Source organism: Molossus molossus, unplaced genomic scaffold, assembly GCF_014108415.1.
Source record: "Molossus molossus isolate mMolMol1 unplaced genomic scaffold, mMolMol1.p scaffold_m16_p_5, whole genome shotgun sequence".
NCBI lineage: Eukaryota > Metazoa > Chordata > Mammalia > Chiroptera > Molossidae > Molossus > Molossus molossus.
This window is the reverse complement of record NW_023425388.1, coordinates 53948472-53962950: the sequence shown is the minus strand read 5'-3', so window position 1 is coordinate 53962950 and position 14479 is coordinate 53948472. Positions and strand designations below refer to the sequence as shown.

The window sequence follows — 14479 nt, the reverse complement described above, 5'->3', positions numbered from 1 at the left end:
GTAGGTAAGAATATATAAATTAAAGGGGAAAGAGAAACATTTTACTGTTATTAGACAACATTATGGATGTCAGGTCTTAAAATAAGACAGTTTATGTTCTCTGTGGTGAGGCTTAAGATTATATATCACAAGATGGCAATAATTGGGGACTTGGGAATCCACTACTACTTTATATCTCTTACTCACATATCAGTGGCCAGATTGTTAAAAGCATGTTTGGTTGAATCTTATGTGCCATTCTAAGATTTTATATTTACTTGTAGTGATTATAAAAAATCTTCCTTTTGTATTAATGATAATAAAACTTGTAAATTTGGAATCAAATACTTCAATCAAAGGTGTGTAGTAGAACATTGTATGTGCTGTATTTCGTATCTCTTAGTAAAATAATTTACTCCTTATAACTTTGTATTCTTCATACTGATAACAAATTTGGTGGAGTGGAAGGTATACCCAATCCCATCCTTTGGAAAATCATAGGTTTGTTTATATTCCCATTGTCAGGATTAATGCAAAAGGGACACAACTAAATGATGAGAAAATAAAAGACAGAGGTGTTGAAAATATGAATTAGAAGTGGCACAACACTGGCAGCTTTTTATCTTGATTAATTATAAAACAAACAGAAGCATACAGATTCAATTTTCCAGAAAACACAGATGACTTAGAAAAGAGGGGGAAGAGAATGAACCTGAAACAAAGTACTTGCATCCATTCTCATTAAAGCCAAAATATTCACATCTCGCTTTAGGAGCACTGTTTATTAACCCTCTGTCCCTTAGGTTGGAGTTTGAGTACAGTGAATGTGAACTGAAACCCAACCCTGCCCCTCTCAAGCTGTGAGAACTTGGCCTAGTACTGAGCCTGGTTTAGATATATTTGCCTTCATTTGATCCCTTTTTTCCCCTCCCTCTCCACAGCTTAACCAGCTAGAAAAGGCAGTGGAAGCCGCGCACACATTTTTCATGGCCAACCCTGAGCACATGGAAATGCAGCAGAACATTGAAAATTACAGAATGATGGCTGGCGGCGAAGCGTTCCAACTGGTAGATCGCGAAGCCAAACCGCACCTGGTGAGCTCTGGGGACCCCTGCCAACCATGCGCAGCTAAGTGCTCCTAAGTTTCATTTGACTCAAAGCAGGTTCCTGTGAATGGATATCTCAAATTGGTTCCTGATTTCCAATATAGTGACATTTTTATATTTTTAGAGTTATTAAAGTATTATAATTACTAGGGTTGAAAAAATGGAGACAATGAAAATCAATTTAGAAAGTCAGTATAATATGGTGCAAAGTAGAATACAATATAAATATTTGTAACCCTTTCTGAGCTTCTGCACCCCCTTCAACACGTATTTTTCACCTGGAACTTGAAGCCAATGTGCATTGCTCAGGTCACACTGTAGTTTTCTAGTTCCAAGTCCGGTGGTTTTCCCATTGTACCTGTACTTTCAAATTCTGGGGTTTTTGTTTTAAGCCATATAATTATTTGTTTAAGTCAAATCTTACTTAAAACCACACTATGTTGGCCCTGGCCATTGTGGCTTAGTGGACAGAGCATGGGCCTGTGCATCATAGGGTCATGGATTCAATTCCTGGTCAAGGGCACATACCTGGGTTGGAAGTTCTCTCCCCAGCCCCTGTCCAGGTGTGTCTGGGAAGCTGTCAATTGATGTGTCTCTCTCACATTGATGTCTCTCTCCCTCTTCTCCTCCCCTCCTCTGTCTTTAAAAAAAAAACTCAATGGAAAAACATCCTCAGATGATGATTAACAACAACAACAAAAAAAATCAGTGTTGAGAGGGGTTCTTTTACAATTAGAGATGCTGCTATTATCAACATGTTGCCTCCAAGATGATTAGAGAAGATAATAAGAGAGAAAGATTTTAAAGGGAAGCCCCATTTTTTAAAAATTGGTCCAGGCCACGTGATGGTTACATCCATATGTCTCCTTGCACTTGGTTGCATAGCCCTAACTACATTCAAAGGTTAGAAAATATAGCTTCTTTTTTCTTTTTTAGGGAAAGGACTAGGTCCTGTGCAGCAAGAAAAACCCAGAACTTAGCATTATTCCAAGCACACAATTGCATTGCTCTTTAAGTGAGATGAAGAGATATAAATCAATACACGTTATAACTACAGCACATTTTGGTAACCTTTTTCTGGCAGTATTTGGCCTGGCAGTCTAAGGTCTCCAGCTAATAACTTCAAGATCTCATATATTTTTTTTATAATTGTTCAGTTCCTTTTCCCACTCTTAGCCCCGTATGTCACAATTCCATTAAATAAGTAGAGACGCAGTTGAATCTTTGTGGTGCGTCTTATTGATCAGACAGCTGGCGATCTGAGAGAGCGGCAGGTGTAACACCCTGAAAAGACCTCTCTGACATTTCACTACAAATAAGCTCTTATATAGGGGTTGTGAGTGGGGGAAAATGTAAAGTTAGTGAGTTCCTGAGGTCTGTCTCCTTTCATTGTCCTTGTAAAGTTAGCCCAGAATCAGACAGATTCTGTCCTTGAGCTGGGCTCTGGGCTGCCTTATCTCCCGGGCATGTTCTCCTTCTTGTGATACGTCCTTTAGTTTCCCAGGGTCTGTAAGAAAAAAACTCTTCTCTAGAGTGAGTAGCTATTAAACAACTGTGATTTTTCTATTTTTATTTCATGACCCACCCCTATCATCTCCACTGTTAGTTTTAAGTCTTATATCTGTGAGATTAGGTTTATATGGAAAGCATCTCACTGCTGGAGGTGGGGTGGGCAGAGTCCTGCTTATCCCGAGGCATTACAGTCCAATTACAGATGCTTCACTGTCTTTTCCACAGGGTAGGAGAGGGCGTTGAAGCCTGGGATGCGGCCCATGTTCCCATTTATCATATATTCCACCCCAACGTGGGAACCTTCCTTTCCTCTCCCATACAGTCTGCTCATTATGCCTTTCCCATGTATCCTGGGGAGGGAGGAGAATGGGTGAGACATAGTATTTGTTTTTTACAGCAGTAATATAACATACAGGAAAGGAATAATGGACTCATATATAATAGATTTATACACATTAGTATCAGAGTATATACAGTTGATTGTCAGTCCTAAGAAAGCTTTTGAAATCATGTTGAAATTGGACCGTTCTGTCAGGTTGACTGGATATGTTTCCCAAGGCAGCCCAGCAGTAGCAGAAAGGGGGATCCCTTAACACACCTAACAGTCAGAGACATTGGACTGGAGAGCCCTTTCGTTAGCCCATCATCTCGCAAAGCTGTTAGCCTGCACTGAACTAAGGAGAATAAGGCAAATGTTTAGTAAGCATCAACAGAGGCAAATTACCACCAGTGGGTAGTATACAGACCATTGCTTTATCCTGTATAAGAATAGTGCCTTGTTCAGGTGGTCTCCTGGACTTCTATATCATACCTTTTAACAGGTGACATTCCCTCTGGCCTGGAATACTAGCTGTGGGAGGAGGAATACAAATTTGCCAGATGGAATAGTGGTTGACCACTTATCAATTATGTTAGTTGTATCACTAATCCCTGGGCAAGACCCTCCCCTATAGGGCTAGGAAAGTACACCAGTGGGTACCAGTTTGAGTTTCCCAGGGCCAGGTTAATATACTAGCTCTAGGGTATATGTCTTGGGGTGCTGGCAACAACAGGTTATTCTCTGCTCCCCAACAAGGTCTTATTTTCAGCCCCTTTCCATACCTGGGACAAAAACTCCTTTGGGATGCATAGTCTCCCCTGTTGCTTCCAGAGACCCCCATGACATCCCCTCCTAGGTGACATGTATATTCAATTCCCCAGGTAGGGCTGGATTATAGATACCAAACACCTGTACCCATTTAACCATTCTTTGGCCTTCTTACAAGCCCACTGGTGTATCTCCTGCCAATCCTACTGTTGTCTTTTCGTTATAAGAGCATACAAAGGTTCTAGGTGCAGAAAGCATAGTCTTGAGTGCACTCAGAAAGAAAATGAAATTGATTGGTGCCACAGTAGTTGGCTTGCTCAGTAAGTCCTTTCTTTTTGACAGTTATTTGAAGCTAGGGAAGTTATACTTTATCTCCTAGTGCAACACTTTCTTATGCCTTCAAACCATAGGAGCCCAATACCCCACCTACCTAAGTGATCCAGTGTGTGCATGAACCCTGCTATGCAAGCGCCCTTTGGGTGCTCTTTGAAAAACAGTTTTTCTGTTTCTTTGCAGGAGAGTTACAGTGCAGGAGTCAAACATTACGAGGCCGATGACTTTGAGTCAGCTATCAAGTACTTCGAACAAGCTTTGAGAGAGTATTTCAGTGAAGATACAGAGTGCCGAGCTCTGTGTGAAGGCCCTCAGAGGTTTGAAGAGTATGAGTACTTAGGGTATAAAGCGGGTCTCTATGAAGCCATTGCAGGTAAAACTTACTTTTTTCTTTCATTTATTTTATGAGTATAGAAATACTACATGCAATCTGTAAAAATATTCCAGTAATATAGAAGAATATATTGTAAGAAATGAAAGGTTCTCATATATCTAAATAATCCTACCTCCTATAGATAACTTTACGTAGTTTAAATTTTGGTGACTGTGCTCCCAAACATTTTCAGATGCATATCTAAATAATTATGTATTTATCTATGATAATTTCATTTTTATAACATGGGACAATACTATAAATATTGATTATCAGCATATTTTTTTGTTTTATTTTATGCTTAACAATATATTGTGGACTTCTCATGTAAGTACATGTAGACCTACCTTATTGTATTGAATGGTTGCATAATGTTCCTTTTTATGGGCATGGCACAATTTATTTGGCCAGTTATTTACTGATGAATATTAAAGTTGCAATTTATTATTATTATAAACAGTGTAGTAGTGAATACTTTTGTATAGTTTTCTTCACTTATTTAAAAGAGTATTTTATTATATGTGGGAATTTAATGTGTTACAAAGTAGTATTTGAAATAGTAGGTAATGTTCACTCTACATTAATTGAGGAGATTGGCAAGTTAATCATTTGTGGTGGGGAGTGAGTTTTCTGCTGTATATTTAAAAATACACAAAAATGCATTCTATTTATATTAAAAATTTAGATATAAAAAACAAAACTGTTGGAAGAAAATGCAGGAGAATGTTTGTATAATAGTAGGAGAGGAAAAGCTTTTCTTTGCCTGATGGAAATAAGAAATATGAAGAAAAAGATAGATTTTAATAAGACTTATGAACATAAAAGATAAAATAAGCTGATTTACAAATGACAAGTGAAAAAATTGCAAAAAAATTTACAGGCAAAGTGTTCATATCTTTAATATTTAAATAGAGCAAGTAAATTATTATGAGTAGTCATTCATCTGTTATTTACTAGTAGTAATAATAATATATATTTGGCAGTTACAATATGCAAAGCACTTTACTTAGATCTTTTTAAATTTTCTATACAGCTTCTTGTGTAGATACTGTTGTTATTCACTCTCTTTTTTTGAATGAGGAATTTGTACCTCGGAAAGCTGAAGTGATGTGATCAAAGTGAAACTTGGGGTCAAGATCAGGCTCTTCCTACTCTTGAGCCCATACTTTAAAGGTCTACACAATTGAACAATAAGCAAAGAATAATTTATTCAGTAATAAAGGTTTAACAAAAACTGTTGGGTGTAGTGTGCTCCAAGTTATAAATATATGACAAATCGTGTTCAACTTCAAATATACTCATAGAAATGCAAATTGATGAAGTCAATATGCTCTTCCCAAATTCTAGTGTTTTCTGTCTCCACAAAAGGCACCTGGTAGCTTAAACCAAATCTCAAGAAGTTATCTTTCAGTCAAAAATTTTTTTTTCCTCTCTGATTTGTTACCAGACTTTGATAGATGTTACCTTCTAATAGCACTTAGAGTTCCTGGTTCTCTCCTTCTCTTATATTACCACCCTGGATCAAATCAACAGTATATTTCAACTAAGCCACTGTGATAGTTGATGGTTCTTAGGTCCTCTTCAGGTTTTATTCTGTAGGCGGGCAGAGCAGTCTTCTTTAAAAAGTGAAAATCTGCTCACAGACATGCTGGAAACTCCCCACTGACTTCCGCTACACTTGGAATAAAACTCAAAACAAAAACACTTTCATGACTGCACATGTATACGTTTTCATCTTTTTTTATTTTCTCTTTATGACCCATCCCTACTGTGGTTCTTTTAATTCTTTGGATATGTCAAGTTCATTTCCACTTACAGACCTTCAAAACATTCTTTTCCTTTCTCACTGGTGAATGCCCTCTCTGGTTCAGTGTTCATTCCTCAGCGCCTAAGTACGGAGACGGGCAAACAGTGGGTTCTTAGTAAACATGTATTAAATGAATGGGTTAAATGAGCCGAGGAGATGACATATCCCTCAGTGATACTGCAGAGATTAAAAGGATTAATAATACTCCGTATTTGTGAGCATGTAGGTCATAAATTGTTAAGGTCCTTGAGCAGGGCAATTGGGGAATATTTATTAAATTAGACAAGGAAATTAGACTGAAAATCAATTTGTCAAATGACAACTGGCCACACACTCAGTTACCCCGAATCAACTAGATTCACTTAAAAATCAATACCAGTATCTGAATTAGTGAGGGTTTCCCCCTAGAGTTGTGTCTCACTGGGCCTCTGCCGGAGCCCTGGCCTGCATTTTGGTGAGCACAGCTCTTCTGAATGTCAGTTTCATGTGCTTTACACTTCAATTGCTGTGTGTTTCTCCACAGAGCAATACTTTTGCTTTATCACAGCTCACTCACTGGATGTGGTTTTGTGTGGATATGTGTCCTGCCTCCACTCCCACATTTGCCTCTACCCATGCGTGCCCCTTAAAACGGATACCACACAGCCTTGGCAAATGTCCTAGACCTGGTTTAGGAAAATTGACTAACAATTCCCCACAGATTAACATTTAGTAATTTCCTCAAGGTCACCACAGCATGTTGTTTGCTGGAAAAGAATGGAGATCTCCTGACTCAGACTCTTAACACTTAACACAACTTCCAACACCATGATCCCCACTTCCAGGAAAGAAAATTGATTTTAAAAAGTCACAGTCCTTTCAGTTGAAACCAAAGACTATATATTATGGAAATATGGTACATCTTCTTGGGAATTTGAAACATTGTTTTTTTAATGAGGAAATTTAAAAAAGTATTACCACACGGTGTCTTGGATTTAAACTTATTAGAAACATATTAATTGCACAATAACATTTGGTAAAAGAAGCAAGGAATACAACTAATATAAAGTAATATTATAACTCTATGTAAATTCTCATTTGGTTCAAAACTGTCCTAAATTTGGAGTAAAACTGGCTTCTGAATACATTTCTAAAATGTAGTTAGAAAGCTGGAATATTTGAATTTTAGTGTTAGAAGAACATTAAAAATAGGAGAAATATACAAATGGCTTTTGAATGCAGTCATTTCTTACTAGCCCTGCTTGTTGACACCCTAAAAGATATTATTGTGTTACTCTTATTTTACTGCTATTTATATCCTGCTTTGAAAAATACTTTTATTCAGATTTTGAGTTCTTGGTGGGTGTGTTTCCCAACTTTTCCTTTTGGAATTAGAAGTGTGTGTTAGAAGGTAAACGACCAGCTAACTAGGAGAAAACAGTTAAGGGTTGTTTGTTGTTGTTTTCTTAAAAAATAAAATAGCTAGCTGTTTATTTCTAACATGCTAATCAAATAAACAGAATTCATTCTTTCCCTCTCATTCCCCTGACTGGAGTTAAGCATCTATGAACCGTAGGGATTCTATTAACAGTGCAATACTGGATCGAGTTGGGCAAGTTATCTAAAAATTGGCACATTTTCTTACACACCCAAAATGTACATTTCCTTCCTGTTGTGTTTTGGCATTCTTCTGCAAGGGCATCAAGATACAGTCTGAACTGTGCCTAACAGAGTAGCTTTTGAAAGAAGGCAGTTGTGGTAAATTAAATTGTACGAGCATGAAGTTAGATGGTTTTATCATTCTCAAGAGAATCGACTCACTCAACACGAGCATGAATGAAAAGTTTATTCTTTTGCTGAAAAAGACTACCTCCATCTTCATTGTAAAAATCAAAGTGGGGCAAAATATAAGAAGTTTGTTTGTTTTTTCTCCTCTGGTTCATTAGCTGCTTGTGTTTCTTCAGTTGATACTCAGCTGAGCCAGAGCCCAGAACTGAAGGGGGCATGAGGACCCCTGCCCCTCAGGATGGTGGCCTGTTTGCAAGCAGAGAGAGTGGGAACAAAGAAAGGGGAGCAGAGAAAGAGGGACAAAGTACTTATTTCAATTCTTCAGCTTTCGTCCTTCTCTCATTGTCCCATTCCCTACACTATTAGGATTTAAGGTAGCTAACTGTTACCCAGGTGATGGACTCATTTGTAATTGGGCCAGAGGGGTTCCGAATCAATAGGCGTGAAGGAATATTTTTTTCTTTCCCTGTTAGGAAAGTTGCCTGAACATGTTAACGAGCAGAAGGGCATTCCAGTTCACTTCTCTGCAGTGAACTCCCCACCCAAAGGGCAGTTCCTTTCCCTCACCTGGTCCTCAAGGAAAACAGGGCCCGGACTGCTCATCCTGACCCTGGGACACTTCTGCCTATGGAAATCTCCACGCAGAGGCCCTGAAGTTGTTATAACAGGAAAGCCAACTAGTCAGCTGGGCGTGAGTGGGGTGAGATGGCCTAGTCACTTTCAGGGGATGGATAGAAGTCACGTGCACGGAAGGGAAGAGTGTAGTACAGAGAAAAGGCCAGGAGCCCAAAGATTTGGAATCTGCTGTTCGTTACTCTGGTGATCACTGATTGGGAGGCCTTGGCAAGTGCAAAGGATAATGAAGATACGGTTGTCGGTGTGGTGAGGTGAGGAGTGTCCTGTGGAACTGTGGTCTGACATGGAAGTGGGCGCTGGGCGGACTCGAGGGACTCACTGGGGCTCTTGTGTTCCAGATCACTACATGCAGGTGCTGGTGTGTCAGCACGAGTGCGTGCGGGAGCTGGCCACCCGCCCCGGCCGCCTCTCTCCGATCGAGAACTTTCTTCCCCTGCATTATGACTACCTACAGTTCGCCTACTATCGAGGTAAAGCGTGGGTCATCCACGAGGACCTTCGGGGCGGGGGTGGTGCGCACCATCACAGAATCACACTCTCATCTCTTGCCGCTGCAGCTCAGGACAGATGAGCAGGAGGTGCAACTACAAAGGGGCAAAGGCCCTGATAAAGTCCTGAAATGTATCCTAGACTGGCATTCTCTGTGATTGTTTACATTTGATTTTTCAGCTTAATTAGAAAAGGTAATACACTCACAGGTGCAGAGAACAAATATAAAAACCTCGCTCTTCCCTATAACCCAATTTTATGCCCTACAACATAAAATGTATCCCTACACAAATTTCATATGCAAATGAGATACACACACACTCTGGTTTATTTCTGCCTTTTACCATGACAAAGATAGCATACTATTTCCACTGTTTACTACATTGTTTTCTTTTTTTTGGTACATGCCCCCAGCGGGAACTGAACCTGGGACTCTCTGATCCACAGGCCGACGCTCCAACCGCTGAGCCAAACCGGCCAGGGCTACATTGTTTTCTTCACTTAATAATACATATCAGAATTTTTTAGAAGATTGGACCTATGAAATTACCATTTCCTTATATCAAATTTTGGTAATTTTATGATTCAACTAAATTGTATCAGTACATAGAGACCTTCCTCATTAAATTTTATTTATGTCTATCATTGTACTACATATAATTCATTTCCTGTGATTCTTTACTAATGGGCATTGTGTTGGTTATCATTTTTGGTATGATAATCAATGACAAAATGAATAATATTTTACATATGGTACTTTACATTTATACATAAATATCTAAAATGGGTTTCTATGAATTAAATGGTTTATTCATTTGTAATTTTGACAGACATTGCCAATTTTTTTTCCATGGATAACATTTTTCATTGCTCATCAACAGGATATATTATCAAATTGTCAGATATTCCCCAATTCATTAGGTGGACATTGATATTTCAATATAGTTTTAATTTACATTTATCTAAGAGAAAGAGAGATTAAACATCTTTTCTTATAGTTAAGAGCAATGAATAGGATTTTAATTGCTGAAATATGTCTTAGAAATTATGTTGTCAAACTCGATACATAAATCAGAATTAGGTTTGGCTCAGCAATTAGAGCGTCGGCCCGCAGACCAGAGAGTCCCCGGTTCGGTTCCCACCAAGGGCATGTACCTCTGTTGCAGTTTGTCCCCGGTCATGCTGGGGTCATGTGAGTGGCAACCAGTCAATGTGTTTCTCTCATGTTGATGTTTCTCTCTCTCTCTCTCCCTCCCTCTCTCCTTCCTGCTCTATCTGAAGATGAATGCAAACAATGCAAAAATGTCCTTGGGTGAGGATAAAAAAAAAATCAGAATTAACTCCTCAGCTTCTATCCTGAGTATCTCTATTAAATAATATAAGTTGTCAAAATACATCTTCGGGTGGAAACTTTAGATAATTTGTGCAAAACATCTGACATCAAAGCAGACCAAAAGTAGACCCATTGGAAGAGCTGAAATCGTGTTCTTTGTTCTACCTGTAACTATTCCTGGTTACTCTCTTCAGTCTCACCTTATCTTCCCTCACTGATGTGCAAGCTGACCTCTCTCAGACGTGTTGAAGAGCCTTCAAAACCCTTTCCACAGACCTAGGCTGACTTGAGTGCTTCAACCCCTCGGTCTTTCAGTTGGTGAATACGTGAAAGCCCTGGAGTGTGCCAAGGCGTATCTCCTTCTGCATCCGGATGACGAGGACGTCCTAGACAACGTGGATTACTATGAGAGCCTGCTGGACGACAGCATGGACCCGGCATCCATCGAGGCCAGAGAGGTGAGCCCAAAGTCCCGAGGAGAAATTCCAGATTCTGCTAGGTGCTCCGGGGAGAGTTAGTAAAAAATACAACACTGCATTTCAATATACCTAAAACTTAGTAAAGGTTCTGGAAGCCAGTCCTTTTGAACTTTATTAATGCCAGAAGCATATTTTTTCATATGTGCTAGCTTGTAAACATCTGTGGAGATGGAGACATTTTTGCAGCTCTAAATATATTGTTTTACTTACTGTCACTGTCTAGTGAAAACGATTTCCACTTGAACATTTATCATCTCTTAACTGCTATTTAAATGTAAATTTTTTCTTTTTTTTTTCCTCTCTTTCCTTCTCTCTCACTAGGATTTGACAGTGTTTGTGAAGCGTCATAAACTGGAATCAGAACTAATAAAATCAGCTGCGGAAGGCCTGGGGTTTTCGTACACTGAACCGGTAAGAGCCAAGAGGGAAAAGGAAATGTTTTTTAAAACAACTGTTCAGTGGACTTTTTACTTATAATTCGGTTGCCCAGACTCATTTGTTGAAGATTCTAATACCATGCCAGAACAAAAAAGGGATGTGCATGTTTTGGGGTGGGGGGTGTTGTTTACTCAATATAAGTGATAAACAAACTTTAGAAGATTTGTACAGATGTCCAGATCTCTGAGATCCCAAGTCAAGAGCAAATATATGTGGATAGAAGGGAAGTTTTTGTACATGATGCATTTACCGCAGGTTTATTTCCTAAATTATGGATACAGCATTTTGTATTTTCTCATAAACGTTTAAAAGATTTCAACCACAACAAAATTAATCATAATTACACTACCCAACATGCTGACTTTTCATCATTCTTCATATGAAGACATGCCTTTGGCAGAACTAGTGCCATGGTACATAGATAGATTTCTGTTTTGACTTTTATTTCAGGAACCATAAGCATCTCTATATTTTTTACAGTTTCTAAAATTATTTTAGCTACATATATACAGTTGATGTACAATAAATGAACTCTCCTGATGGTGAACATTTGATTTGTTTTCTCTTATACTTAATGCATGAAGCATTTTTCTCTCTGTTGAACTGCACTGTTTGAATAAATTCCCAGGAATGGGATTACTCTGCCATCAAGGGATATGAGAAGTTTTAAAGTTCTTGAAATTGCTTTTCTGAGAGTATTTTTTGACACCTTTATTGCTCCTAGCAATGCATAAAAATACCAGTTTAATACCAACATCTCAGCAATGGGAAATGACATTTGAAATCACTTGTATTAATTATATATTATATACAAAGTGGTACATCATTGTTGTGTTAATTTGTGTTCCTTTTATGACCAGCAAAAACAAACTTTTCACATGTTATTATTAATTGTTTTTCCTCTAATTTGAATTGCCTAGATATACTTTTGTTCTTTTATCCGTTGGTTATTATATATGTTCTTTATATAATTTACATGTCATGTGTTTACAAAAAGTACTGTTTGCAGAATATCCTATTTGTAACATTTTTTTTCATTTCTGTCTTAGTTAAGTCATGTTTTATTGGCACATTTTAAAAATTAGATTAATTTTAATTTACCAGTTCTAATGTAACATTTCTCTAATAGTTTTATTTAGTCTTACCTATGACTTTTTTCTAAAACTTTGTTTATCCCAAGAGACCCCAGAAAAAGCTACTTAGTCACTGGATTGTCCTGTAGAGATGGTTAATGGAGCTGGAATTTTTGTTCGATTTATTTATAAAACATAAGGGAGTTAGACTGACTGACTTTCTAAACGTCTTCCTAACACCAAATGGTAAATCACTTTCTTGGACAAAAGAAGGGATGTCCAGGGTCATTCCAAACAATTTTTTTAAAAATCTGTATATTATTTTGTCTTTGTCAAAATTGTATTAACGTTAGCCTTTCTTTTTATTACTTTTCAAATAAAAAATATATGCCCTGGCCAATTTGGCTCAGCAGTTAGAGTGTCAGCCTGTGGTCCAGAGAGACCCGGGTTCAGTTCCCGCTAAGGGCACGTACCTTGGTTGCAGTTTGTCCCCGGCCCTGGTTGGTCGTGCGGGTGGCAACCACTCGATGTGTCCCTTTCACGTCGATGTTTCTCTTTCTCTCTCTTTTCCTCTATCTCCCTCCCACTCTGTCTGAACAAAAAATGGAAAAATGTCCTTGGATAAGTATAAAATGTATCTTTATGTAATATGAAAGTTTCATAGCATTTTAAGTATTTTGAGTGTTTTAAGAGTTTTCTATTTCTGTAAGTAATGTTCTAGTGACACACTACTGAGTTTGTTTGTGTTTTGCAGAATTACTGGATTCGTTATGGAGGACGACAGGATGAGAATCGGTGAGTTCTCCATTCAGACACCAACTGTTTATTTTTTAAAGATTTTTCAAAGGTATACAGTTTCTTTTCCTTTTTAAAAAAATTTTCAGTTATGGTTGCCGGATGGGATGGGGTTTGCAGAAACGGGTGAAAAGGGGGAAGGGAGTAAGATGTATAGATTGCCAGTTATAAAGACAGTCATGGGATGTAGAGTACAGCATAGGAATAGAGTCAGTGATATTGCAATAACTATGTATGGTGTCAGATGGGTATTAGACTTATCGTGGAGATAACTTTATAAGTTATGTGAATGTCAATCACAGTGTTATACACCTAAAATTAATATAATGTTGTTTGTCAACTGTTTATTTTTAATTAAAATAATACTTAGAGAGTCATACCTATTATAAGAAACTTAGCTGTATAAGTAGGCAGAAAAGATAAAAGAGTTCCAGACTGGAATCAGGAGCTCGGCATCCTGGTCCCAGCTGTTCCTGTCACTTCTGTGTAAGCTTGAGTCACTTATTTTCCTCTCTGGGTCTCGTGTTTTTCTGTAAATCAAGGAATTGAATCAGGTGATCTCTGAGGGCTAAACATTCTGTAATTCTAAAGCAGAGAAAATTGGATTTAAAAAATTTCTTAGTATAAAAAAGCTCAGAAAGCTTTACTGCAAGCTAAAATAGCAGGTGTCACTAACTCAATTAGAAATGAAGACAACAGCCCGGCTGGTGTGGCTCAGTGGTTGAACATCAGCCCATGCACCAAGAGGTTACTGGATCAATTCCTGATCGGGGCACTTGCCCAGGTTATGGGCCTGATCCCATTTGGGGGCATGCAGGAGACGGCCAGTCGATGTTCTCTCTCATCGATGTTTCTATTTCTCCCTTCTTTCCCTCTCTCTCTCTCTCTCTCTCTCTCTCTCTCAAATCAATAAAGAAAAAAAATTTTTTTAAAAGATAACATTTTTTGAAATGAGAGAAGTCAAAAGTCAATTTACACATTATGAACAATTCAAGGAAACATAGGATGTTGGGGTTACATGTCTGAGATCACATAAACTAGCCTAATCATTTTCAAATTCTAAGGCTAAGGACCTGACAAAGCAAAGGACTCTTTTAGAGTCTCACACCACGAGGGCCTGGCACATCCAGATGTTCTTACTCAAAATCTTGTGGACTTTCACTAGACCTCAAGGACTCAACCTCAGGGTGGCCTAGAATTATTGCAGAGAACGAAGAATGTGTATGCGCATTTGGATGTGTTCAATCTGTGCGTATTGAAAGAACATCATGC

At 38.3% G+C, this 14479-nt stretch overlaps 1 protein-coding gene across 1 annotated transcript in view; it reads left to right on the top strand.

The window, feature by feature from the left end:
* The first annotated feature begins 926 nt into the window (after positions 1-926).
* P3H2 (prolyl 3-hydroxylase 2) overlaps positions 927-14479 on the top strand; it is a 35417-nt gene continuing 21864 nt past the window's right edge. The window contains exons 1-6 of the mRNA XM_036242976.1: positions 927-1073; positions 4201-4390; positions 8939-9070; positions 10738-10880; positions 11223-11312; positions 13167-13207. Coding sequence (XP_036098869.1) covers positions 966-1073; positions 4201-4390; positions 8939-9070; positions 10738-10880; positions 11223-11312; positions 13167-13207 — 704 coding nt within the window. The 5' untranslated portion in view covers positions 927-965. The remainder of the gene's footprint in view (positions 1074-4200; positions 4391-8938; positions 9071-10737; positions 10881-11222; positions 11313-13166; positions 13208-14479) is intronic.